Raw genomic sequence first — 27,042 nt, forward strand, 5'->3', positions numbered from 1 at the left:
AAAAAGGTTGAAAGAGTTGTGGCTGGAGGCACTAACAGGGCCAATTATTGACATGATGCTGTGATAAACACATACATTTACTGGTGTAACAGGGTTTGTTGTGAAATATGTATACTGAGGGATATGAAGTCAGTAACTCACATGGCTGTCACAATGTACTGACTGCAATCCTCAGAGTATGCTACTGCATTTCTAAAGATAGGAAATGTGTGAGTAACATATCTAAGACTCCAAACACTGGCCAGTCTGCAGATAGCCCTACAGGTGAGAGTTTCCCCAACCACATAACACTGTCGTGACAGATACTAAATCATGTCGAACAGCCATATCCACACAAACCCTGTTAAACCAACATTACTTCAAATGTAGAAGAGCAATACTTACATTCTGTCCTCATGTCTGGAACATCGCCCTCCTGTTTGTTGGCCTGTCTCCACAGTGTATGTTGTAAGAGGTATATCCAACTACCCTCTGTGATGCTGTTTGTCAAACACCCACATGAAGTCCTGCTCACAGTGAATGAAAAGGGCCAACACCCACATGAAGTGCTTAGTTATAGGAGTGTGCTCCCATGCAATTGGCTAGAACAATGAATGAGAAGGTCACTGAAAAACCAATCAGTAAAAACAAAATGAAAACTCCAGCAAAGCTAGAACTTCCACTGAGTGACCTCCCAAACCTCTTGCATCAGACGCACATGGGATATATACAAATGATCCTTATGAATATCCAGTGTTTCAGCTAATAGGCGATTCTGAATGCCCATGACTTGTTTAGTCATTTTAATGGACAATTTCAGTGGGGCTTGGCTTTCATGGCCTGAAATTGTCCATTAAAATGACAAAACAAGTCATGGGCATTCAGAATAGCCAATTAGCTGAAACACCGGATGTTCATAAGGATCACTTGCATATATTCCATGTGCCTCTGATACAAGATGCAATTGGCTACAAGAATGATACCACAGCTGTTCCACATGCAATAAGGTAGTGGGGGACTGCTATTCGTGCACATGCCATGAGGTGATCAGGAGCATCACTTACAAAACACAAGCTGCTGCCTAAGCAAAGCAGTTGTACTTTTTCACATCCACCAGAGAGGGAGAGAGAGAGAGAGAGAAAGAAAGAAAGGAAGGGAGGAGGAGAGTAAGAGCTAAGCATGTTTGTGTATGATCCACGGGTGGAGAGTGGTATCTGGGCATTATGACAGTTGCTTATATTGTGTATTAATCCATACTGTCACATGGTAATTGCACACGGCTGTACACATTTCTGGCTGAGGACTGTTGACTAGAATCTCTACAATGTTTGGAAAATGTTGGCCTTGTAATGTTGACAATGGGGCATGAAGCTCCTCAATATGATGATGTGGCAAAACCCACACTGCAATGGACCCTGTCATTACACAATCATCCAAACACCCACACAGGACACTGATAATACACACAAACTTACCAGTACTGGGTTTCAAACCCCCACCCGACTACATATTGCTATTACATTGTTATGAAGTTACTGTACACGCCATGGAGCTTACATGTTGGAAAACTGTCCAAAGGTATCTTTGAAGGTGAGTGACATCAGCAATAGTGATAAAGGAGGGAGGAGGGATAAGGGAAGTGTAGTACATGTGGCTGTCCACAAAAGCAGGTGTCAAGGAGACACAATCACACTCTCAGGGACTCGGACACATTATCACAGTTGGCAGGCTCAGGATTAGAACTCCTAACTAACTAGCTTACTACACTAGAGTATTACGCAAGTATCACAGGCGCCACAGAACTTATCAGGCTGATATATGGCCAAAGGGTTATTTCAAGGTGACTGACATCAGAAGGCATGCTACAGTAGGGCAATGGGAGGTGTAGTGAGTGTGAATGGCTTCATAATCATTAATCTCTACACACACGCACACACTTGCCAGTACTGAAATGCATGGATTCATTGCTTCACAGGTGTGTAGTAGGAGACTGTGCTAGAAGGCTGTACAAGGCTAGGCAAATGGTATACCTTAGGATCAGGCCACATGACAATGGTCTCCAGTGTGGCTCAGGGGATGTAGTCCCTGGATTGGCCCAGACAGGTGGGTATTGTATTCACCATACACTCATCTGGGTTGCTATTGTGGGTGGCCAGTGCTGTGCAATACTTGCCATGTATGTGATCTATATTACATAACATGGACAGTGTCTTGGTTGTGCACGTGTCCCACATGCATGTTCTGTGACGTGTGGAAGTATACCTGGGGTCTCTGGAGCATGTTGTGTGGACAGATTGTTATCATCGGATGTGGCATTCCTGACCTCATGTGGTGGGAACTGACTATGGAACTGAGGTCATGCCTGCACCTACATTGATAGTATGACAGGTATTCAGTGGAGTTAGTGGCATCTGTCCATACAGGGCATGTGTATAAAGCATGGTATTCCCTTTGTGGGTTATATTTGCAGACTGTACAGTTGTTCCAGGCATCCAGTGGGGAACATGGATCACTGTAAGCAATTATTTGCCTATTGTAGGGATGGAACAGGGGTGCGTTGTCCTTTTACTTTCTGGAAAACACACTCAAGTCAGGAGATGTTACACACAGTACATTCTGATGTCAGTGGCAGTGTTGTGGTGAACAGGCATATTAGTCCACTGCAATCACACCATGGTTACTATCTGTGAGCAATATGCATGGAACTACCAATATAGTGGTTGTTGCCTAGCCAAGTGTGTTTGTGTATGAGACATTCGTGGAGAGTGTTCTCTGGGTAATACAAGGGGTGCCTATATTGTTCACCGATCCACAGTGTCACATGTAGGGCTATGGATTGTCTACACCAGCCTCTCTGTTGTTTGACATCTGTTGTCCTTGTAAGGTGGACATTGTGACATATAGTAGGTCCTCAATATAAGAATTTAGCAAAACCCACCCCACAATGAATCCTGTCATTATACAATCACAGCAACTTCCACACAGGATACTGACAAACACACATACTTGCCCGTACTGAGATTCAACCCCCTACCTAGCTATGTTTTGCCACTACAGTGTACCACATTTATCGCATGCGCCACAGAGCTTATTGGATGGATGTTGTCCCAAGGTACTTCTAAGGTAAGGAACTTCACCAACCCTTGTAAATACCAGCACTGGGTGATGCAGTGGGTGAGAGATCCCAAAAATAATTCCACCTTAATCACACATTTATATTTGCCAGGGGTGAGGTTCAAATCTCTAACATCCTTTACGGACCATTATGTTAAACATTTACCACATGCTCCACTGACATGGTATAGGCTTCACAACAGATACTTGTAAGGTGGGTGATATCTGCAGGACTGCTAAAGTCAGGCTCTGAGATGTGTACTGGCTGTAAATAGGGAAAAAAACTGAGGTTCACACACAAACACTTGCTACAGATGGGATTCAAACCCACAGCTGTGTAGTTACTGCTATTACATTGTTCTGCATCTATGGCAAGCACCACAGAGCTTCTTGGGCTAGCCATTCACCAAAGGTATATTTCAAGGTAGATGACATCAGCAGCCTTGCTAAAGTAGGGCAATGGAAGGTGTAGTGACTGTGAATGGCCTCAAAAGCACCAATCCCTACACAAACACACAATTTCACAGTTGCCATGTCTGGGATTAGAACTCCTACCTAACTAGTATATCACACTATACCATTACACAGTTCTAGTACACACCACAAAGCTTATAGGGATAACCCTTCTGCAAAGGTGTATTTCAAAGTGAATGACATCAGCAGCCTTCCTAAAGTAGGGCAATGGGAGGTGTAGTGACTGTGAATGGCCTCAAAAGCACCAATCCCTACACAAACACACAATTTCACAGTTGCCATGTCTGGGATTAGACCTCCTACCCAGCTAGTACATCACACTATAGCATTATGCAGTTACTGCACACACCACAGAGCTTATAGAGCTGAATCTTGTCCAAGGTGGTATTTCAAGGTGACTGACATCAGCAGGCTAGCTAAACAAGGGCAACGGGGAGTGCAGTGTGTGTGAATGGGCAATAAACCATTCCTCTAGAAAAACACACACAGACGCACACAACTTTACATTTGACAGGACTGTGTATACAACTGCTAGGTGAATAATGACTTGCACTGTCATGTTACACAGTTATCACAAGCACTACAGACACTATAGTGCTGAGGGCTACCAGAAGCAAAATGCCGACAGTGATAGACATTGGCACATCATGTCATATTGGCCAACTGATGTGTTCTGGGTGGGACAGGCCTCATGACTGCAAGCACTTTGTCAATGTCTGTCTCTCTCTTCTCCACATCTATGTTGTGTGTATGTAAAGCATGACTGGTGAGCAAAGTGAGTGTGTACACAGACATCTGTGACTGACAGATATGTCTAGTCCACTGTTGTTGCCAGACATGCGCTTAAGTGTGGGAGCATGCCCAGTATGACCTGCTGTATTGAATGTGTGAATCCATTCCAGGTAGGTTGTACTCCCAGTGCAGGCATTTGTGTTCTACACCTACAGCTAGCAACCTGTTTCTGCAGGATATCTGTAGATAGGTTAACAATATGGGGTCACAATGGGCAAAGGATATTGAGATACTGTAACTAATTGTGCCTGTGCTGCTTCTGCTACATGGTTTTGGTGTTAGTAGAGAAATTCAGACATATGTACTGTTTTACACTGTGATGTACTATATCATCAGCTACTGACAGATATACGCATTTGCTCACAGTAATTTCCTGGGGAATACAAGATGAATGAAGCAGTGTCCAGTATTGTGATCTGCAGCCTACATTCTTGCACAGTCATGCCATTCTGGAGGGAGAGCTGCAGACACTTGCTGATGGGTGTGTAAATGATCCAGCACCTTGGTACTGTGGTGGCTGAGGATCCCATGCTTGTACATCTATCAACATGACAGGATGGCCATATCCTGCTGTGGCCATACCTCTCAGCTGTACAGATTCACACAGGTTACCCAGAGGCAGGGCTCATATCTGGTCATTACCCCTTCACATCATGGTTTACCAGCAGGTTTGTAGCCAACCAGTCCTGTGATTGCAGGCAGGGATAGTATGGGCACACATCACAGTTTCAGACTTCATACACTCCATGGCGTCCGTGCTTCTACCCCCCCACCCCCATTATTCTATCCTCTTCCTAACATTATGCAAGCAATATCTGGCAAGTATCCCTATAGTTATCACTTCATCCCAGCAGTATTTAGGGGTTGCTCCACAGTTCATGCAGTAGAACATGGTGGACATGCTACTGGGATTTGTCGACATGGCCTTGCATTCGTGTTCTGAGCACTGTGTTTTGTCGTTATTTGGGACTCCATGAGATAACATGCATTGGCAGTACAGGCGAGACCCAGGCCTTTGACAGAAGACTGTAGGGCATTTGTTAGTGATGCAGGCCACCTGTAGCAGGCCAGTGCATTCTGTCATTCCTACAGTCCCAGGCTGCAAGCCACTGTATTCCCCTGGGGTGACAGGGTGGGTGTGCAAGGTGTTAATGGCAATAGTTTCTGTCCTTATTAATCCATTGGTGTAGATGATGGCAGGGTGCTGCTTTCAGCTAGGGACACATCTGCATGAGACACCCTTTCAGCATGCTGCATTCTTTGGGTATTCCCATACAGAAGTGGGGGTCATATTGTACTCATTCCCAACAGTAGGGATATGACCTGTGAGGTACCTGTGGCTGATGGTGAGATGAGCTGAGTGCAGGTGTGCTATGGAAGCTACTTGCAGCTGATTCAAATATATACGTGGGGCATTCCCCTTATGCTGGCTTGTGCGGGGACATCAGCGGTTTCTCGCTACTTCATAACTGTGCCTTTTGTGGTCTGCCAGTGTTTGGCCAAACTACAATCAGTATTCCATACTACACTGACAACTAATGTGCTGCTAACCTGTATGTACAATTTTAAAGGTGTGTCCATTTGACACATTTTATACACTCTGCCTAGGCTACTTCCACCTGTGTAGTGTGTGTATGTCTGGGCCCACATTCATGCCATGTCCATCTTACAGATGGTGACAGATATTACATTCAAACAATTAGTATGGATTTCTGCTGGACTGGGGGTCTTGCTGGGATGCATTGCGTTTGGCACTGGAGTTGTTAGAACTTGTCCCTGTCATCAGCAGTACTGGCCATTGGCCACCACGGCACAACCCTCCATGCCTACATGCTGACCGCTTTCACACAATATACAACACACAACAACCCAACACACAGAGCCCTGTACATTTTACACTTGTAACAATCTATCCTGCTAATTTGGCCAGCTCAGGTAATCTATGCTCCACTATTATACCCACACGTACATGTTACTACATTTCTACACAGGATTGGGGGGGGGGGCACACCTGACAACTGTAAACATTTGCTATGACTGTACTGGTATTTCAGGTACTCTGTTGGCTTCCATTTCATTCTGTATTCTGACCCATCATGCAGACTAGAGGCATATCAGTGTAGTACAGATCTTAGGTTTTACTGACCTACATTTCAGTTTCAGACTTCTTACCCTTCAGAACGAACATCCCACTGCCTGAACTGTTGTAGTCTGTCTGTGTAGGTCTGGAGGGGGTTTGTTCTCCATTGCCATCAGCCTTAGCACAGCCTCTCTTTGTGGTCATCTACAACTGTCCTGCTGGCTGAGACTGTTGTTGGGAATGTGAGCCTCACTGACATGTATGTGTTCTTCCTATTGACACACATTTGACCCACCACATGTCCTGCAGTGGGATTTGTCACCTTGTCTAGTACTGCCTCCTATGCTGACACCAGTATTTATTATGGATTTCGTGCTGCCCATATAGGTGTCTACTATCTGCTGCCACCTCATTCAGCCATCCGATTTCCTTAAATGCTCACATCCGTACCATAGATACAAGTAGCAGAACATACTACTCCATTTAGCAATTGATATTGAGAGTGACTTGTGGCTGCGCCAGTATTGAGGATAGTGCTGGAGGGCTGACTATGGTCGGATGCACATAGTACACTCCCTATACATGGTTAAGCACAGGTAGTCATGTTTGGTATTCCTTTTACTTATGTGGGAGTCAGACAGGGGTGTCATTCCCTCGGTTCCTACAGTGTCAGTGTATGCGCTACGCATTGCCTCTTTGGCAAAGCCTGGGCAGTCTGGGAATGTCTCCTTCTGCCTACAAAACAGGCTCAGGTTGTTCCTCCTCCAAGTCACTCTGTGCCTGTGCTGGCCTTGGCAATGGTGGGGGGCTGTGTGGCCCTGCCCCATACTGTTCCTGCAGGATCATATTGTGTAGCATGGCACATACAATGACAATTTGGGTACATGTAGCTGGAGAGTACTGAAAGGCCCCACCGGATATGTCCACGCACCAGAACTGTGACTTGAGCATCCCAAACACACACTGTATTTTGATTCTGGTCTGTGTGCCTCATTATGGAGTTCTTGTTCGGGTGTGTGCGCATTTCTGATGGGCGTCACCAGCTACAGCTCCAATGCGTAACCAGCATCCCCCACTAGGTGGCTGCGTCTTATGCCAGATGTGGGAGGCGTGATGGCTTCCAGGGCTGCCAGCACATGCATTCGTTATGCCCTGGGCATCGCACATGACCTGGCAGTTGGAGGGGAAGCCCTTGCAGTTTATGTAGACCCTACCCTGCTCCCTGGGTGGTGCTTTGATGTTTATGTACGTGCAGTCTATAGCACCCACTACCTCAGGGTATTCTGCTATCTGGTGGAAGAGTCGCATATTGCTGGTCAACGCCTCATGGGTGTTGTGGAAATATATGTGCTCACCAGCCTGTGCTGACATGGCATCCTGGAACTGGTGGAGTACCCTGGATGCTGATGTCTGCGAGACCCCCATGATATCCCCAGTTGGCCTTTGGAAGGTACCTGTGGCTAGTATTCTTAAGCCTACACACACCTTGGTATCCACTGGGATGGGTTCCCCTCTGTTGGTTCTGTGTGTGAGGTGTGGCCGGCACAGCTCAACATTTGCTGTAGGAGGTCCCTGTCCACCCTACAGCGCTCCACTATCGCCAGCTCATGTACCTCCTGGTAGGTTACCCTGGGTCTGTACACTCTCCTCCTTCTCCTCACTGTGGGATGGTCATCAGCATTGTCATCCTCACCACACTCCGCCTCTTCCACATGTTGATTTATGAGAGTGAAAGCAGCCCCAATCATTTTGTTGCTTTTGTTACGTAAAATTTCCCAGTTTGTGTACATCGGTGGTGTAGAGTTTGTGGGAAAAAAAACAGAGGGAAAGGTGTTTGCATAGTTTACAGTAGTGTGCTGGGCTGGGCTGCTACCCGTGTAATTGGATGGTTCTGATACATTTCACCTGCCAGCTATGCTAGTTCTCCTCGATTACCTTCCTACTGTTGTTTTCCCTTCTCATTGCCTTCCTGTTTAAACCCTGAGGCGCGCCGTGCAAACCCAGTGCTCAGATGTGAAAGGTGCTGCTATTTCCTGTTTTTTTTTCTTCTTTGTTTAAAACCTGGTGCGCTGCACGCACACCTGTTTAGACAATGTAAAGACTGCTAGGCAGCTTCAGACACATCCCCTTCCTTAGCTAAGGGCAAATACGGGCCACAGAGCTCCAATAAGCTTACAGCATACAGGACACCCCCCCTTATGAAGTCATCTAGCTCTTAGGCTTACACCGTGGTCTTACTGCATCTATACGGTTGGGTGCAAGCTAGCACGGAAGGGAAATCTGTGATTCAGTATCATTGCCCTCATTTGCATAGGATCGACTGCTAATGCATGGTTACAGAACCGATACAGCCTTCCCCCTTAGCAACCACTATTCTATGGTCTTGTGTTATGCATGCCACTGACTATTACGGCAAAATTATGATTTTGGTTTAAAAGCTTATTTCCAGCTTTTTTTAATTATTTTCGGGCCGATCCCATTTGCACACCGATGCCCTGAGCTTAAACGGCCAAAAAAAAAAAAGTTAATTTTTATCATTTTGAAATTGTCCATGCAGGAATAATGCAGGAGCGCGTGTGCACATCCCAGGAGCTTATTCCTGGATCACATGGCAGCCATACTGCCTGCAGCAGCTCTTGCAATATTCCTGCACGCTGTGCAGAGCTTGCTGAATCCTGGGGGCAATATGCAGTTTATGGCAACCTATATGAATCCCTGTCAATATTCAAAGCTGCAAGAAAATCAGTAGGAAAACTAAAATTAGAAGGAAGAAGGAGTGAATTATGCATGTGTTGTCTGTTCACTCAGAACAGTGTACACTTAGTGTAGGCTTTACTGAATCCCAGGGACACTTTGCCACATAATGCACACTAAAAATGTAACCCCTCAAAAAAATAATGCTTGCACACTAAAAATGTAACCCCTCAAAAAAATAATGCTGCCCACCTAAATCAGTCCCTTAGAAATTAAATGTACTCGTATTTGAATGAAAACTGTTATAAGAATTAGGAAATTTAAACTGACTGCATGTAATTAACTACCTAATCCATAGCAGGCAATGCTCTTAAAACAGTCAAATTTCTAGCATCTGCGCTGACAAAAAAAAAAAAACACAAGCAACAGTAAAACTAACAAATCCTAACATGACCCTTATTATATGCAACTAAAATACATAAAAATGAAATGACATACAAAACAAAAATAAAAGGAATTAAAAATTACCCGAGACTAGATGACAAGATACTTCATTCGTAAAATCCTATACAAATTACCTAAAGCTCTACTCGGTGAGCAGTTAGACAATTAACACAGCCAATTAAATTCAACAGAAAGTACTGCTATAACAAAGAACAGAAAAAATAGATAAATGGAATATGTGGTGGGTCTGGTTTGTATGACGCATGAAATATCTGTAGCACTGGGGAATTTGCTTTGTGACTTGCACCTTTTCTGCTCAATATGAAAATTATTACCTATACTTAAAGTACAAGATATTTTACATCACAAATCAAACATACAGGTACACATATATAAATGCACAGCACGGAATCGCTGAAAATGACAGGGACATGCAACACTCATTCTCACAAATTTCTTCTTCTGTACTGAACTGTACTGTGTAATATGATGAATTACAGAAAAAATTATGTCCATAGCTATTCCTAGACACCAGTAAACCTTACATCAGACATGCTATAAACCTCAATTACCTTTGTGGGAGGTGGTGCTGTAGGTTTAAAAGCATAAATCACACAAAGTGTTTGCAATCTACACTGTAATTCCCAAAAGATTAAAAAAAACACTAACCTTCCTTACTTACCTAAAGATGTCATGTTAAGATAGTTGTCAACCATAACTTCCCTATACAGCTTCTTCTCCTGCACCGTTAAAAGCTTCCACTCCTCCTCAGTGAAAACAACCGCAACATCTTCAAATGTCTCCGGTACCTAAAAGTACATAAAAAATGGGATCTCTTTAAGAGCAGGCTTAATGCATAGCGCCATTCTATTACAACACTCAGTTCTGTCTTGGCTCTCAGTTCCAGCCCTAATGTAACAGGTACAGCAAGATGAGAAGGTACACAGTTTACCAACAGGGCTATATACAGAGTCTACCAAGAATAGTTTCTTTTTTTACCAATCATGACCAGACGTGGGCTTTGGCAAGGGCCACAAATAACCTAGCTTAGTTAAGCTCAGTGCAGCAATGGAAAACACCACACATACAATGATAGAAACATGAACTTCTGTTTGTTTTGTTTACTGCTAAAATATATCAACTACTTTACACATCTAGCTATTATTAACAAAATCATTTGCAACAATTATTTTCAGACTCGCAACAGATTATAGAAACTACAAAAGTAAACATGTCTGACTTTGCAACAATCATGGAAATGTAAATTTGCTCCTTTAAACCCAAATCTGAAATACTCACTTTGGCTTCTTAATGCACAAACATGGTCATCACAACTCAGTTTCACAAAAAGACCCTCAAATAATCCCTCTCAAAACACAACTGACGCAGTAATTCCATAATTAGCTTATGTATTTTAAAAAGCAATGCTAGTCAGTCTGGAAGACTTCAATATTCCCCAGGTTTATACATAATCTTAATAAATCAAATTTCAGAATTTTTTGGCAGCATTTTGCTGATTTCACACCCTCAGTCTTCATCCTTTGCTTCTTCCTTGGTATCATAAGGGTACCCAGATGCTACCCCTTCACCATTTGACTCCGAAATATCTCTTGAGCTGAGAAAAATCTCTGCTACCAAAGCAGAAAACCCTTTGTAAATGGGAGAGGAGCAGAGAAGCTGGGGACATTATTTTGCTTTGGTGCTGGAGTTTTCTAATCAAGCCCTTCCTCCCACTGATGTGCTGGGCTGCATCTTCCAGGGGGTGTGCAATGCTGCTGCATGAGGAATGCTTCCACCTACATGGTGACATGTTCCTTTTTTATCATGCACCTGGATGACCAGTATAGGTACATAGGTGTGCACTAGGCTAACAGCCCTGAAGCCTATATAAGCCTAGCCCAAGAACATTCCCTGGCATCATGCCGCCCAAAGTTAGTTCCCAGTGCCCCTGTCAAGCAAGGTCACTGAAGTGATCCCTGGGGTGAACTTACTATTGCCCATCCACTCGGAAGTCTCTGGGTTAGGAACCTGTCCCTCCAGCATGTTCTGTTTATTGTGGTAATGAGGTTTAGGTCACTGGAGCTAGTGGCATGGAGGAATTGGGATTTCTTTAGGTGTAGCAAATCTAGCAGCTCTGGGTCAGACATGGCTTTGTAGGTCAAGCACAGATCACCTCTAAGGAGGCGATAAGAGAGACAGAGTATAGCTGGAGTTTTTTTTTTAGTCTGTCCATATACAGCATGTGCTTAAGGCCTAAGATCCTCTTGGCGAGGTATTTTTCTGGTCTTTCCAGTTGTTGTAGGTGTCTAGTGATGTACATACCAAATGGGGCGTTGTATTCTAGAATAGGTCTAATGAGGGACGAGTAGGGATTATGACCTCTTTTTTCCTGGATGAGAAACCTTTTGTAATGAGATGTGCCACATAGAAGGACCTTCTGACTACAATGGCAATGTGGTTATCAAAGGAGAAGTTACTGTCAACCTGTATCCCCAGATCTCTTATCACAACTTCGGTGTTTAGTGGACTACCACCTATGTGGTAGTTCATGGGGACCAAATTTTTCCCAAAGGGAATGACAATGCACTTTCTGGCATTGAGCTTAAGGCCATGGCTCTGTCACCAGTCATTGGTGTCAGTGAGGCCTTTTTGTAGAATTTCTACATCAGCTGTAGAATCAGTAATGGCTCCCAGTTTGCAATCATCTGCAAACTTGGTCAGCCAGAGTCCCTTTGTGTTGGCTTGCCCTGTGGGACACCACTTGTAACTGGTCGGTAGTCAGATTTGGAGTCCGCTACTTTCACAGTGTGGGTTCTATCAGTGAGCCATTTATTTATGCCTAGTTTAATGGGCGATATTGTAGTAGAGGGCCTCACCAGTTCCTTTCGTGTAGAAGTGGGCGTGTCGCAAAATGAGTGACAACCCGGTCTGCATATTGGTGTTTTCGACAAACTGGCAATAAATTCTATATATTTTTTTTTTTTTTAACATTTTAGGTTGATTAAAACTTGCCGTTATACACAATATGTGCATATCAAAGTTCAGTCATGCTGCAACACCCTGTAATACTTAAAGACTTAACCCCACAACTGAGTAAAAGAAAGAAAAAGCAGTTACACTTCTGCACGATTGCGTGCTGTACTGACAGCACATAACCGTTCAAAGTGTCAATATGAGATTTTGGTGACCGTTTGACTATTAAAAGCACTGTGACAACGGAAACACTTTAGTTTAAATAAGAAGCTATTACGTTGTATCAAATCCATAATTTAGCAGTTGGCAGTCCTCTTAAGAAACTGAAATACCCAAAGGTCGAGAAAGTGTTTCTTTTTTGTTTAAATGTCGGTTCATGCCATATTGGTAATTTACTTTCAGTTCACTGTTATACTTACTGTCCTATTACAACGTCAAGTGCATTTTTTTCTCCTTCGGTTGTACACTGGGAGGGAATGCATATTCATGAATGACATATCACGGGGTGGGTTTTGGGTGTGGCTTGCTACTGCGCATCTGGTGACGCCCTCAACTACAGTATCGCCGTTTAGTGAGTCTATCTACGATTCCTGAGTGATGGTGTCGAAGGCATTGGCAAGATCTAGGTACGCTGTGTGAACTACTTTGCCCTCATCCACAGCTCTGGTGACAGACTCGAAGAAGTCTATCAGGTTGAGCAGGCATGATCTACCTTTCACAACCCAAACTGCGTGGGGTCCAGAGTTTGGAGATTCTCTATGTCCTTATTTATAAGGTCCATGATGATGTGCTCCATAGCCTTACATATCTGACTTGTCAGACTAATGGGGTGGTAGTTCCCAGGGTCTGTAGTCGGTCCCCCCTTTGTGGAGTGGGATGACCGTAGCAATGTGCCATTCAGTAGGAACAAAGCCTGAAATGAGACTGTGATTGAACAGGGTACTCAGGTGTGGTGCCAGTTTACTTTATAATTCATGTAGAACACAGTCAGGGATATTAATCAGGTCCCATGGAATCTGTATTCTTGTCTTTGGATAGTGCGCTTTTTACCTGTGTAGCTGTGATAACAGGGACTTAGCATTCCTCAGGTATTGTGATAGGCCCTTTAGGGGGTGAAAGGGGGATAAAATTCACACTGAACCTGTTGGCAATATCAGTTGGTATGGCTTGGTTATCTTGGGTCCAGGATCAACAGCAGGGCTCCTGCGGCAGCTATGCCCACATTACAGCCTCACACTCTCTCTCTCCCTGGAAAAGGCATACAAGCAGATGCCTCAGCATTTTTCCATCCCTGACAGCTCCAATAAGTAGAGCTGATAATGAATGGTACCACTTGGGTCAGATTTTATCCCTCTGCGCCACAGACCTCTAGTCCCTTTCCTCCTTCCACTGTTTTTGGCATCTGGTTTCCTGCTTGTTAATTTTAGTATACTATGTAAGTAAATACCTAGGCCTTCCCACTTACATCAGGCAAAAGTAGTAAAGAGGGAACTGCACTAACCCACTTAATGACTTTCTGCCAAGGTACTTCTCAGACTCAGTATACGGCTACCATCTGTCTTGATTGTTTTACTCAAGCTTTGGGCAGTTGCACTAAGCAAACTAAGATGGAAATTATTTTTTAAAATATCAGGGCATTCATTAAACAGAGTTGTAATTTTGTATAACAACCTGCAATAAAATCCTTTGTATTTCTTGAGAAAAAAGAGAAATCTGCAAAATCTCACATATCACTAAAAAAAGAAAACAAAAGTCTCACTTTTGGTATCTTGGTAACTTTTGTGTAAATATAACACTTTTCTCTCAACAAATGAATATGCTAGACTGTTAGAAAGACTCTTAAGGAAAAAGTTTAAATCCTGTAGGTCTTTCATATCACTTGTTAAACAGGCTCAAGAAACACGAGAAGGTGATAAACGATTACATCTGAACTGCTCATCTGACTGCAAAAATAATCATGCAATAAGAATCTTCAAAACTAAAATATTCACTTAGTAAAATTGCAACTCAACCCAACACATATAAAGTATACAAGTGAACTAAAATTTCTAAAGTCTTACTCCTATCACTTTCTAAAAACATCAAACAAAAACCCTTCAGAGTAAAAATGATAATCATAAAAACCGTCCACAGCCTAGCCTTCATATAACACTACATGTAACTTCACTAATTTTCAGTATTATACACCCCAACTTTATTGACGTTATATTAACTTAATGGAAGAAAAAGAGACAACCAGCCTGTCTGCTCTCCTTTTTTAAATGCATTTAACATTCTATATTGCCTCCAACCCTTACCCTTTTATTCCCTGCCCTTCCTCCTCCTGAATGCCTTTGTGGATTCCCCTCCTGCTATCCATTTTGGTAGTCCATTCCATAAGTCCACTACCCTGACTGTGAAAAATACATCTAGAGATCGAGGGAGTTGTTGGCCCCTGCTGTCCGCCACCTGTACCCTTTTATTCTTCCTCTGTCGTTTTGGTTGAGAATGACCCCTTCACATCTCCTTGACATGATTCCTTGCACCTATTACACCCCCCTCTCTCCTAGTCTCAAGTGAGGAGAGGTCTAGGTCCTAATACCAATGGTCATATTCCTTCCCCTCCATTCCATAGATCCTTCTGGCACTTTTCCACTGGATTCTTTCCAGCAGCTTGATGTATTTTCCCCAATAAGTGCTCCAGAAATGCATGTGGTAGTTATGGTACTGTCTGACCAAGGCTCTATAAAGTGGACATATTAGTCCTTTGCTTCTGGAATACATTATACCCACCCCAACCCCTCCAGGATACACTGCAGCATTATGTTTGTTGCTCCCATTGCCCTTCCACTCTTACTTCAGGCGGTTCAATCTAGCTATCAACAGTCCATATCCTTTTCCATCTCTGCTACCATCAGTTCCACACCAAAACCCAATAATTCATATGTAGGTACTAGGCTATTGGCACTAGGGCCTACATAAGCCTAGCCAAAAGGTACCCTGGCTTTTGCCACCCAGGAAAATTATTTTCCTGTGCCCCTGTCAAGCAGAGCCACAGAAGTGATTACCGGGGTGAATTTCCTATCTCCCATCCAATCATCAAGATATTTCTTGAAGAGTGCTAATGAGGAGCTTTGTTTGATATAGATAGGTAGTTTGTTCCAGAGTATGGGAAATCTCTGGACAGGAATCTATCCCTCCAGCATGTTCTGTTTATTGCGGTGACAAGGTTTAGGTCCCTAGAGCATGTAGCTCGGAGGGATTGGGATTTCTTTAAGTGGAGCATGTCCAACAGCTCTGGGTTTGACATAGCCTTGTATTAAGGCAGAGATCGCCTCTGAGTAGGCGATATGAGACAGAGTAAAGCTGGAGTTTTTTGAGACTGTCTGCGTAGGGCATCTGTTTGAGGCTGGTAATCTTCTTTGTGAGGTATTTTTGTGGCCTTTCCAGTTGTTGTAGATGTCTTGTGAGGTACATACCAAAAGGGGCATTGTACTCTATAATGTGTCTAATGAGGGATGAGTACAGAGGAACAATGACCTCTTTTTTTCCCGGATGAGAAACCTTTTGTGATGAGGTGTGCCACGTAGAAGGATTTCCCAGACTATTGTGGTGATGTGCTTATCAAACTGTCCACCTGTGTCCCAAGGTCTCATCACACTTTTGGTGTTAAGTAGACTACGACCTACGTGGTAGTTCGTGGGTACAGAGCTTTTACCAAAAGGGATGACAATGCACTTTTTGGCACGGAGCTTGAGGCCATGGCTTTGACACCAGGCATCTGACTCAGTGAGGCCCTTTTGTAGGATGTCCACATCGTTAGGAGTTTTGATTATGGCTCCTAGTTTGTAGTCATCTGCAAAATTTGTTAGCCAAAGACCTTCTGTGTTTGGTATCTACTTCTCTGAAGTAGAGACTAACAGGAGAGGACCCAGGACTAAACCTTACTGTACTCCACTTGTCACTGGTCTGAAGTCAGATTTAGAGTCTGCTACTTTCACAGTGTGGGTTTCGTCAGTGAGCCAGTTGGCAACCCATCTTGTGATATAGGGATTTATACCTAGTTTAGTGAGTTTATCTATAATTCCAGAGTGGGGGATGGTGTCGAAAGCCTTGGCGAGATCTAGATAGGCTTTGTGAACCACCTTACCCTCTTCTACGGCTTTGGTGACCACAGGTTTAGAAGACATGATCTGCCTTTTACAAACCCGAACTGTGTAGGGTCCAGAGTTTGGAGATTACCAATGTCATTGTTTATAAGTTCCACGATGATACGTTCCATAGCCTTGCAGACCAGGCTCGTCAGGCTAATGGGGTGGTCGTTCCCGGGGTCCGTGGTGGCTCCTCCTTTGTTGAGTGAGATAACAGTTGCTTTGCGCCATTCAGTGGGCACAAAGCTTGAGGTGAGGCTATTATTGAACATGGTACTTGGTGGGGTTCGGGTTCCAGTTCATTTTGTAGTTCATGTAGAACGCAGCCTGGGATGCTGTCAGGTCCCATTGATGCTGTGTTCTTGGCTTTGAAGAGTGTGTTTTTTTACCTGAGCAGCTGTGATTACAGGAACTTTGCATTCTTCCGGTACAGTGATGGGCCCTTTAGAGGATGAGAGAGTGGTAGAGTTAGCACTGAACCTATCTGCCAGGATGCTGGTAATATCAGTTGGTTTTGTATATTTAGTGCCATTGTGCTTTAACTCAGAGCAGATCTGAGTGTTGCCATTGAGATTCTTGACATAGCTATAGAATGGTTTGTGGTTGTCTTTAGAATCAGTGGCGATTTTGTTTTCGTAACTAGCTTTGGAAGATTTTATGAAGGATCTCAGCTTCTTACGGAGGCTGACCATGGAGTTCCTCCAATCATGGGATTTTACTCTTTTTTTGCAACAGTTTCTTTCTTCTGTTGTAGAGTTGGTTTATGGCAGGGGACCACCAGATTGGCTTCCTTTTTTTTTTGGAGGATAGCATCTTGGTTCTGTTAGGGATTGCACAATCCATGCACTCGTGTAAGTGCTTATATAAAGTGCAACTGTATAGGATTAAACAGTCATACCTCTATTGTCAGTCAGCATGGGTGTCGTGAAGTTTGCCACTTCTGTCTTAAGAAGTGTGAAGTTGGCTTTGGAGAAATTTTTTATCAGTGGCTTCCCTAATGGGGGGTGAGGGTGGGATGTGGATGTCTAGGGTGATTTGCTTGTGGTCATATCTGACCTTGGAACTGACCTCTGGTGTGGAACACCGGTTGCCCATGTTAGTAATGACCAGGTCTAGGATATTGCTGCCCCTGATGGGGGTGTGGAAAAGTTGACCCAAGGCGTTGGAATTTATGAATTCCAGAAAACGTTGAGCACAAGAGTTGGTACAGGAGTAGTTTTACAATTTATTGGTGGGGTAGTTGAAATAGCCAATTATTAGGGTGTTAGGTTGTACCCTAATATTTTCCAGTGTATCAAGAAATGAGGAGTGGGAATCCTGGGGCATGGTGGGGGATCTGTAGCAAGCTACAATTTGGATTGCGGTATTGCCCAGAGTTAGTTGCACTTGGATAATCGCGGAGGCATTATGCTGAGCAACTAGCCTGGAGGTGTGGATATCCTTAATGAATATGGACACACCTCTGCCTTTAGTACTTCGGTCCAGGTTAGGTGGTCGAAAGGTGTGGTATGAATTATAGCCTGGTAATGCAGGGATGCTCTCTGGAGCCTTGAACCAGGTCTCTGTCACTGCACAGATGTCTTTGTTCTCCATTTTAAGGAGTGCCTCAAGTGAGTGCATTTTGAGGTTTAGACTTCTAGCATTACCCTCAGATTTTGCTTGCTTGCACCTGTAAAGGTGATGAATTTATCATTTGAATCTTGCCTAAAAAAGGCACTATAGGGGTGGCAAGAACCTTAACCAGTATCCGGAATCCCAAGGGCGACAGGTGCAGGCCATCTCTGCCAAAGCATCGTGGTTTGTCGATCATGTCATCTCAAGCAGACAGATACTGGTTCCCCTTAGAATTACACCAGAAGCTTAGCCAATTGTTGAAGTCAATCATTTTGTCTTTGTACTGTGGTATCATTCTGGATGATGGCAGGATGCTACTCAGGGCTAGGGTCATACCTGCCTGGGCTACAAGATCGGACAAGCTCCTCCATATCGCTTTCCATGTAGTCCAGGGAGGTACATCTCAGATCATTCAGATCAACATGGACAATGACAGTCATATTTGTACTTGTTGTGGAGTGACCTGAGTGCATGCATTATAAGGCGGATCCTGGCACCTGACTGGCAGCTGACAGTAACTTTCTCCTTGTTTAGCCTGGTGAGTGGAACATCAGTGTGCCTGATTATAGAGTCACCTATGACTAGAGTGATGGGTACGTTTTTATGCCTTATGGGCTGTGGTGGAGTAGCACACTGAGTTTGTGGGCTGTGTGTCATTTGGGTTGTGTTGAGGGTGGAGGTTGCTTGCACTTCTGCTTTGGAGGTCCCTGTTGCTTGGGTAGATTTTTTTTTTTGAGAGTCTCCGCAAATGTAGGTGTGTGTTTTATGTTTGTATGTGTGTTTTGGTGGTGTAGGTTTTGAGGGACTATGTGATGAGTGTGGTGTGGTGCAAGTGTTTACCTTCTCCTCTTGACTGTCTAGTCCAGTCTTGGGTGAAGAGAGCTTTGCTTCCAGTTTGGCTATATTAGTGCATCTCTCACAGGTTGTAGTGCTGGGTGGTAGGAGGAGAGTGTTGTCTGTGTATGTGAGGCAACTGCTGCATTGCCCCAAGATGCCCAGATTCATCAGGTAGACTGGAGAAAAACACCGGGAGCTGACCCTTAGACATGCCTGGATAAGTGCTTATTTATTAAGTACTAAAAACTGTTTTCCTCTAGACAAGTGAGGAAACTTGAGTGTTGTAGTAATTTGTAGCTTATTTAGTGCTTACAAGGAGTTCTGAACAAGTGCTGAGCTCAAAGAAACAGATTTGAGTGCTGAAACTAGAAAACTGTCTAGTTCTAAGAAACAAAATTAAGCTAGAAGGCTTCCCTCCAACACAGAAAGGCTTAGGGACCCAGAAGCTTACAGACAGTCCTGGATACAGCAAATCAGTATCTGGACTAGACGACTTACAGGAAAAGCAGGAAACAAGCTTAGAAAAAATTTTTTTTTTTTTTGTAAAGGGGAAAGGAGGAACAGAAGCGAACTGGGTTGGCCTTCTCAAATGTTCTCCCTGGATTAGGTAGAATGAGGCAATGACACTAGACTGGGAGGAGTGTCCCAGATCGAATTTAACAAAAATCAGAACAGACAAACCCAACCAGATGCTTAACAATTTTAGAAAATTTCTAGTTAATACCTCACACACTGTGAAACTAGCTAGCAAAGTATATGCAGACAATAAACGTGCTATAAATAAACTCAGAAACAAGCAAAAAAAAAAACACAGGATACTTAATGTCATATATCACAGATTAGTTGGCTCAGACCCCTTCCGCAGACTTCCTCCGATTAGCTCAGTGCGAAATGGCAGAAACACTCAAGTTAACTTCTTAAGTAACAAAGTTGAAACCTGAAACAACTTAAAAAAAAAAAAGAAGCTTGTAAGAACCAATGAGGTGCTTACTCCAAGCCATAGTCCAGGCAACCCCAGTCAGCCAATGACCACAAACAATTCACTCTCACTGAAATGCTATACTGGCTTTGGCTAAGCTATGATGGCCTGTAACATGTGCTCAGACACACAGCCTCTACTAACAAACAACTAGGCCCAAAACACAAGCCTGAACATAGACAATGCTACACTACCCAACACTACTTTGGTAGAAAAAAAAAACTGTTGTTGAAATGTTGGATCAAGGAGACTCTAGAGAATGCTTTTAACTGCAAACAAGTTATATGATACACTCCCTTAGGAAAATCAGAACACACAAACCCAACCAGATGCTTAACCAGGACGGTCGTGGCTTTAATGCAGTACTTTGCATCTGTTTGCACTGAATTCTGACTGCCATGTTTCAACTCTCTTGTTCACCCTTTCCCAAGTCTTTGCTAGACAGCTCCTTCCCATCTTCCATTGTTGCACCTACATTTATGTCATCATCAAATGAGATTAATCCTATTCTCAAGTCCCAAACATATGTCTGAGATAAACACAGCGGGGGTTAAAAAAGCAGGGGGAAAGAGTACTGGTCCAGGACAGTTCCTTCTTCCTGACATTGTCCTGCAAACTGCGCCCCCTCCTATCATGCATCCAAATCAGCTATCCAGTTCCTTGGTCTTGGTTGCCTTCCCAACCACTACAGATTTCCTATCAGCCTCCAATGTGGCACAAAGTTAGTGGCCTTGCTAAACTCCAGATAGACTATGACTATTTACAATCCCCTGTCAAGTTCCCCTGTAACCCTGTCATAAAACTGGATCATCTTTGACTGACAAGCTGCTTCTGGCCATGAACACATGATGGCTGCTGTCCCATGGACTGCTGTCATCAAACTTCTACCCCTCAAGATTCCCTCCATGACTTTTCTACTGTTAAGCTAATAAGCTTGTACTTCCTTGAATTGTTTTCTTACATGCATGTAAAAGAATCACAATATAAACGATTCCACTGCTACTGTTCGGTTCCATCAAACCGCAACTTCATCAGTTGAATGAAACCTTCTCTCACTCCAATTTGCACAATCCATCCTACAGCTGATAGCCAACACTCTTCTTATGTTTGAGACTCTCTCCAATGTGCAAACCTCCTCCTTAACAAGCTGGTCCATGCACATCTGTTATTCCTTGTCTGCGTAAACATACGCATAAACGTCCCTAAATACCATGCCAAACTGAAGTACTGCATGCACGTCTACCTGAAAAAAACAATGCATTTCCCAGTCACCTCAATTTTTTGCTTTAAATTCCCTGCTCTTGGACAAAAAGGGACACCCCCCATTCCTGACAGATGTTATTATGATGCGGAACACATTACTACTGCTGATGTTTCTGTTATATGTCCACATTTATTAACCATCTGTTTAATCAGTTTCCCCTTACCGCAATAGGTTGCCTGCAATTTCTTTCTTTAATAGCACTTAACAGCTTTAAGCTCAAATGAACAAAAAGTGCATCTCTCAGAAATGAAAAATTATTTCAGAGAATAGAAAGAACCTGTCCAAGCCCTGTGCCCTCCAATACCCCCATAGTATACAACACATTTAAGGGCCTATGCTTGACCTGCTCACAGTTTTTTTCTGCCTTAGATTTGTACTTTGAGCTAGTCACACCACTACCCATTGCAAAATTGCCACTTTTTTACCCAGTAATGACAGCCAATCAGGCTGTAATTCAGGAATGTTAACTACAAATCTCAGAACTGCAGTCTTATAATTGCACACATCAGGGAATACATACTAATTCTTAGGGTACTTACGTGAATAACGCATTTTCAAGCAATACCGGTTGCTTACTGGTCGTCGGATATGTTCAGTAATGTTTTAAAGTGTTATGTAGTATGTTTTCTTTAAAAGCCCAGGTTGTTTTCTGGTGTGTTATCAGTGAAATCTAAGAAGCACACCGCTGTTGTTTCTGTATGCACTTTACCCTTTACCGACAGCGTGTTGCTTATGGCAAGTGCACTGAACGTTCATTCTTTTCCTGGCAGCAAATGCTGTCAGATAATGGCTTGCGATTGGTCTTTAGTACAACCACTAGCATTCTGTCTTCAGTGTTGGCGCTAACAACTGTAGTAGTCAGATTAAAGACAGAAGAAGCAGAAGAGTGGAGTCAGTGGGCTGATTTCCATTTCTATTTCTGTACACCCGAAAACAACCTGGGCTTTTAAAGAAAACATACTATATAACATTTTAAAAACGTCACTGAACATATCCGACGATCAGTACGCAACCCGGTATTGCCATGAAAATGTGGTTGCGATAATACGTAAGTACCATTCTTAGGTACAGCGATTACACAGACAGTGCCATACAATTACTAGACTGAGGTGGGCACACACTAAATTGTTAAGGGTTCAGAGGATGAAGCCAACCAGTAAGAATGCTTTAATAGTACAGGAGTGAGTTTCATAATTTGCTCTTTTCTTGCTGACCACCACTCATGTTTAACAGTATCCGAGTTCATACTGTTTGCTCACACAGTTCTGGGAGGGACCTCAGCATCAGTGTATTACACTGTCCTTCTGTGGCTCTCACCAACACCACAAGTACAAAGCTTCTGAACTGCTTTACTAAGAATTAGATGTCACTCTGCCTTTTAAAATTCAGTATTCCTGCAAAATATCACAGATGTGAAGTTTCTGATCTAGCAGTGATTGTTTCTTCACTCTGATCTGAGAAGGGTAACTTCACTATGATTTTGATGACATGGAATATTTGTTATAATACAATGCCTCCCCTAAAACGTGCACGCTGATTGGCCAGCCCAACCAGCGTGCCCGTTTTCTCCCCCTCTAGGAAAAAGGAAAGGTCCGGTCGCCGGACTTTTCCGTTAATGTGTTACCGTCTCTCTCTGTTAAAAGAGTTTAAGAAAGAGACACACATTAAAAAGCAACGGAGAAAAGTTTGCTTTATGTGCCGTCTCGCTCACTTAAACCCTTTAACATAGCTATTGCAAAGATTATAAAATATCGATGGGTTGCTTTTTTGTTGTCTGCGCGAGGTTAAATTTCTTTAATATATGTTTGCAGTTGCGCTGTTAACAACAGATATCCCGTGTTTATTAACAAACTTTCGAGATATCCCAAACTTATTTAACATAGCAAACAGTAAAAAGCAACCAATTAACATGGCTTCTCCATTGCCCAGTTCTGAGTCTTTACGCAGACGAGCGGCCGCGCCACATTTCGGCCGCAGAATACCAGACAGCCGCGGAAGGGGGAACGGCAATACATTATTATTATTTGCCGGAAGGGCGAAAAGAAAAGTTTCTATTTTCTTTAATAGCAATAAATATTAGCAATAACTCATTTCTGGTGTGGATTAATGATTTACCACGGTTGGCTTTGAGCACCACGCCCAACCGGAAAAACCGCCAGCATTACCTAAGCATAATGAACAGTGTTAAAATATTTCTGGGACTTGATTACCTAATTCCACCATTGCCATCCAAAAATGCCATGCAACATTTATATACTTTACAAAAGTACTCTCCTACTTAAAAAAAAAAAAAAATTTTGGATTTCATGTGAACTTCCACATCTTGGTCCTCTGTGATTACCTGATTAAAAAAAAAATCATATTTCTCAAACAGATTTCACTAATGGGATAACCTGAGTAACAGTTCTATGAGTTTAGTCTATTCATTACTTTTAACTAAAGGCAGGAACTGAGCACTGTTTTGCCTGTATAACTCAATAACTGTTAAAGTATGAGGTCATTTGACATGAATTAGATACCCGCACCCCAACATACATACACACACCCTGGTGGAATTTCACGCAAAACATTTAAAAAAAAAAAAAAACAGCAGTAGTCAGTCAGTCTGAGGTAATGAAATAAATGATCAGCTCCCTTGGACCTCACTTCCTTTTGCGTATCCATCTCCAAACAATTACGGGATTGGTTGCAATAAATGGACAGGGTCAAAAGACAATCTAGGCTTCTAGCAATAAGCGCATAGGTCAGTATAATTACGTTTGCAAATATTATATTTCAATTAGTTATTAACAGTACTACAAAGCTTCTCTTTTCTGTAAGGTTTGCACCAATAAATCCTTGCATACCTTTATGCTAAAGTCTATATCTATGTCTATATAATGAGTACTATACAGTCCAGACATATCTGTCCTTGTTCATACCTGTTTTATACAGGTGTAATTTAAATTACTTTAGTATAAAAACTAATAACCAAACAGCAGAATCCAGTATGAGGTGGGGGTATTACTGGAAATACACTGAGTTAATACCAACACAAACAAGTACTGGAGTGACAAGTAAGATATTCCTTGACCATAGGAATAGCCAAAACTGTACTGCAGAAGGCTGAAATCTGGGCAGTGACAGATTGAAAAACATTAATTTCTTATCTAAATACTGGAAAATACAGGTTTTAAGCCAGCACTGAGAACGTTCTAGCAATGGAAAATAACACATTAATGGTGAACAAACATCTGCATAAGAAAATAAACACAGAAAATACTTCCAGGACATCCACCATAAGGTCTGTAAATGTCATAGGTCATGGCACTAAGACACAGCTGGAGAAGAAATGGTAGGAAAGATCTTCAAAGCAGAAAAATAACAACTCTCTTCAGTGTGAGTAGAGGCACAATTGTCATGTCAGGTTAAAGTATCCTGGTTATGCCCAACACATAACATCAGCTTACCTAAAAAATAAAACTTCTGCTCAATTGTTTTGTAGTCCATGTACACACAAGACCGTTACAACCAGCATAATGTTTCTAAGGCAGCACTACAACTGCCCGAGTCCCAAGCACTCATAAACCACTGCCCGAGTCCCAAGCACTCATAAACCACTTCTCAAAGCCAGGGAATTGACCGCTTTTGTAGCATGGGTAGGCTGCTGATGATGTTTGAACTCAAACGTGGGTTCATACAATTAGTTGTGGGAAAGAAGTGGGTAGGGGACTATAGGCTTAGAGAACAGGAGAGGGATTTTAGGCTTAGGAAGCATGAAGAGGGTTTTACGTTTAAGAAGCAGGAACTGTATTTCAAGTTTACGGAACAGAAGGGGAATTTTAGGTTTAGGGAGCAACTGGGGAATTTATGTTTAGGGAGGGGGTCTGGAGATTTTTGAATAGAGAGTGACTTAATACTTTACAGTTAGGAAGGCAGAATGTAGATTTAGGATAAATGCTGCTCAATGCCAGAAGTCTCAATCTCAAGATGCACGCACTCGAGGCCCTTCTCAATATGGAGAACATTGATGTCTGTGCTGTGACAGAAACCTGGTTCAAGGCTCCTGAGAGCACCCCAGCACTAACAGGTTTCACCTCATATCATGCGTTCCGGCCCCAAAATCCGGACAACACCAAGAAAGGAGGGTGTCCATATTCATAAAGGACACCCACACCTCAAGGTTGGTGGCAACGCATGATGCATCGGAGACCATCCAGGTGCAATTAACCATAGGCAAGACTGCTCTGCAATTTGTAGCATGTTACAGGCCACCCTCTCAAACTCAGGAACCTCACATGGCCTTCCTGAAAACATTGGAGGGGATAAATGTATCTCCAAACACCATCATACTAGGTGACTTTAACTACCCTAATATAGACTGGGAACACTACTCAAGCCCGAACACTCTAACCCAAAGATTCCTGGAGTTCATAAACTCAAATGCCATGGAACAACTAGTCACCATCCCCACAAGAGGAGAAAACATACTTGATCTCATCATCACGAACATGGGATCAAAATGTTCAACACCGAAGTATACCCCTCACTGGTGAGATCAGATCATAAACTAATCTCGCTGGAGGTCCTCATCCCCCCCACCTGAAACAAAAAGACCACAGTGAAAAACTTCTCAAAAGCCGATTTCACACTTCTAAAACTAGTGTGGTCTCCTTTAAGGCCCCTGAGCCAGTGGTAAACATTACTCAAACCGCTGAATCACTTACAAATGCCTTCTACCAGCACCTACAGGACTGCATGGATCAGGCAATCCCAAACAAAACTAAGACTCTCTGTACCAAAGGCAAGCGTCCAGTCTGGTGGACCCCAGCCATAAACAAGCTCTACAACAAAAGGAGGAAGCTACTACAAGATAGAGCAAAATCCTTGAAAGGTAAGACACCTTTGATCATTATAAGTAAAAAACTAAGAGCTCTCATAAAATCATCCAAGGCAAATTTTGAGAGAAAAATCGCCAAGGACTCTAAAGAGAATCATAAGGCCTTCTTTAGCTATGTTAGAAACCTAGATGGAAACTCCCAGATATGCTCAGAATTAGTTCAAAATGATGTGAAAATTACTGAACCTACACACATTGCCAACATACTGGCTGACAGGTTCAGTGCAAACTTCTCCCCTCCCCAAAGGAGAGATATCTATTCCAGAGGATTGTAGCCCCCAAACATCTCCAACGCCCAGGTGAGAACTGCCCTCACTAAGGCAAAAAACACAGCATCCATGGGACCGGATGGTGTCCCCGGCTGTGTGCTTCATGAACTCAATGAGGAATTAAACCCACAGTTAGGACAGCTGTTTAATCTTAGCCTCACCTCAGGATACGTACCCAAGGAGTGGCGCACTGCAACTGTGGTCCCACTTCACAAAGGCGGTGCCTCCACAGACCCTGGAAATTACTGCCCCATTAGCTTGACAAGCCTTATCTGCAAAGCCATGGAGAGGATCATAATGGAACTCATAAATAAAGACATAGGGAACTTGCAGACTTTGGATCCAACTCAGTTTGGCTTTGTCAAAGGCAGATCCTGCCTCTTAAACTTGGTTGACTTTTTCGAGACAGTCACCAAGGCCATTGATGAGGGAAAGGCAGTCCATACAGCCTACCTCGACCTGGCAAAGGCCTTCGACACAATACCCCACTCAGGTATCATCGAAAAACTCATCAGCTTGA

At 43.1% G+C, this 27,042-nt stretch overlaps 1 protein-coding gene across 1 annotated transcript in view; it reads right to left on the bottom strand.

The window, feature by feature from the left end:
* The window catches only part of LOC122809681 (zinc finger protein 888-like), a 209,694-nt gene that overhangs the window by 89,552 nt on the left and 93,100 nt on the right, over positions 1-27,042 (bottom strand). The window contains exon 2 of the mRNA XM_044081354.1: positions 10,260-10,386. Coding sequence (XP_043937289.1) covers positions 10,260-10,386 — 127 coding nt within the window. The remainder of the gene's footprint in view (positions 1-10,259; positions 10,387-27,042) is intronic.

This window comes from Protopterus annectens, chromosome 8.part0 (genome assembly GCF_019279795.1).
Source record: "Protopterus annectens isolate FY-2018-M chromosome 8.part0, PAN1.0, whole genome shotgun sequence".
Classification (NCBI taxonomy): Eukaryota; Metazoa; Chordata; order Ceratodontiformes; family Protopteridae; genus Protopterus; species Protopterus annectens.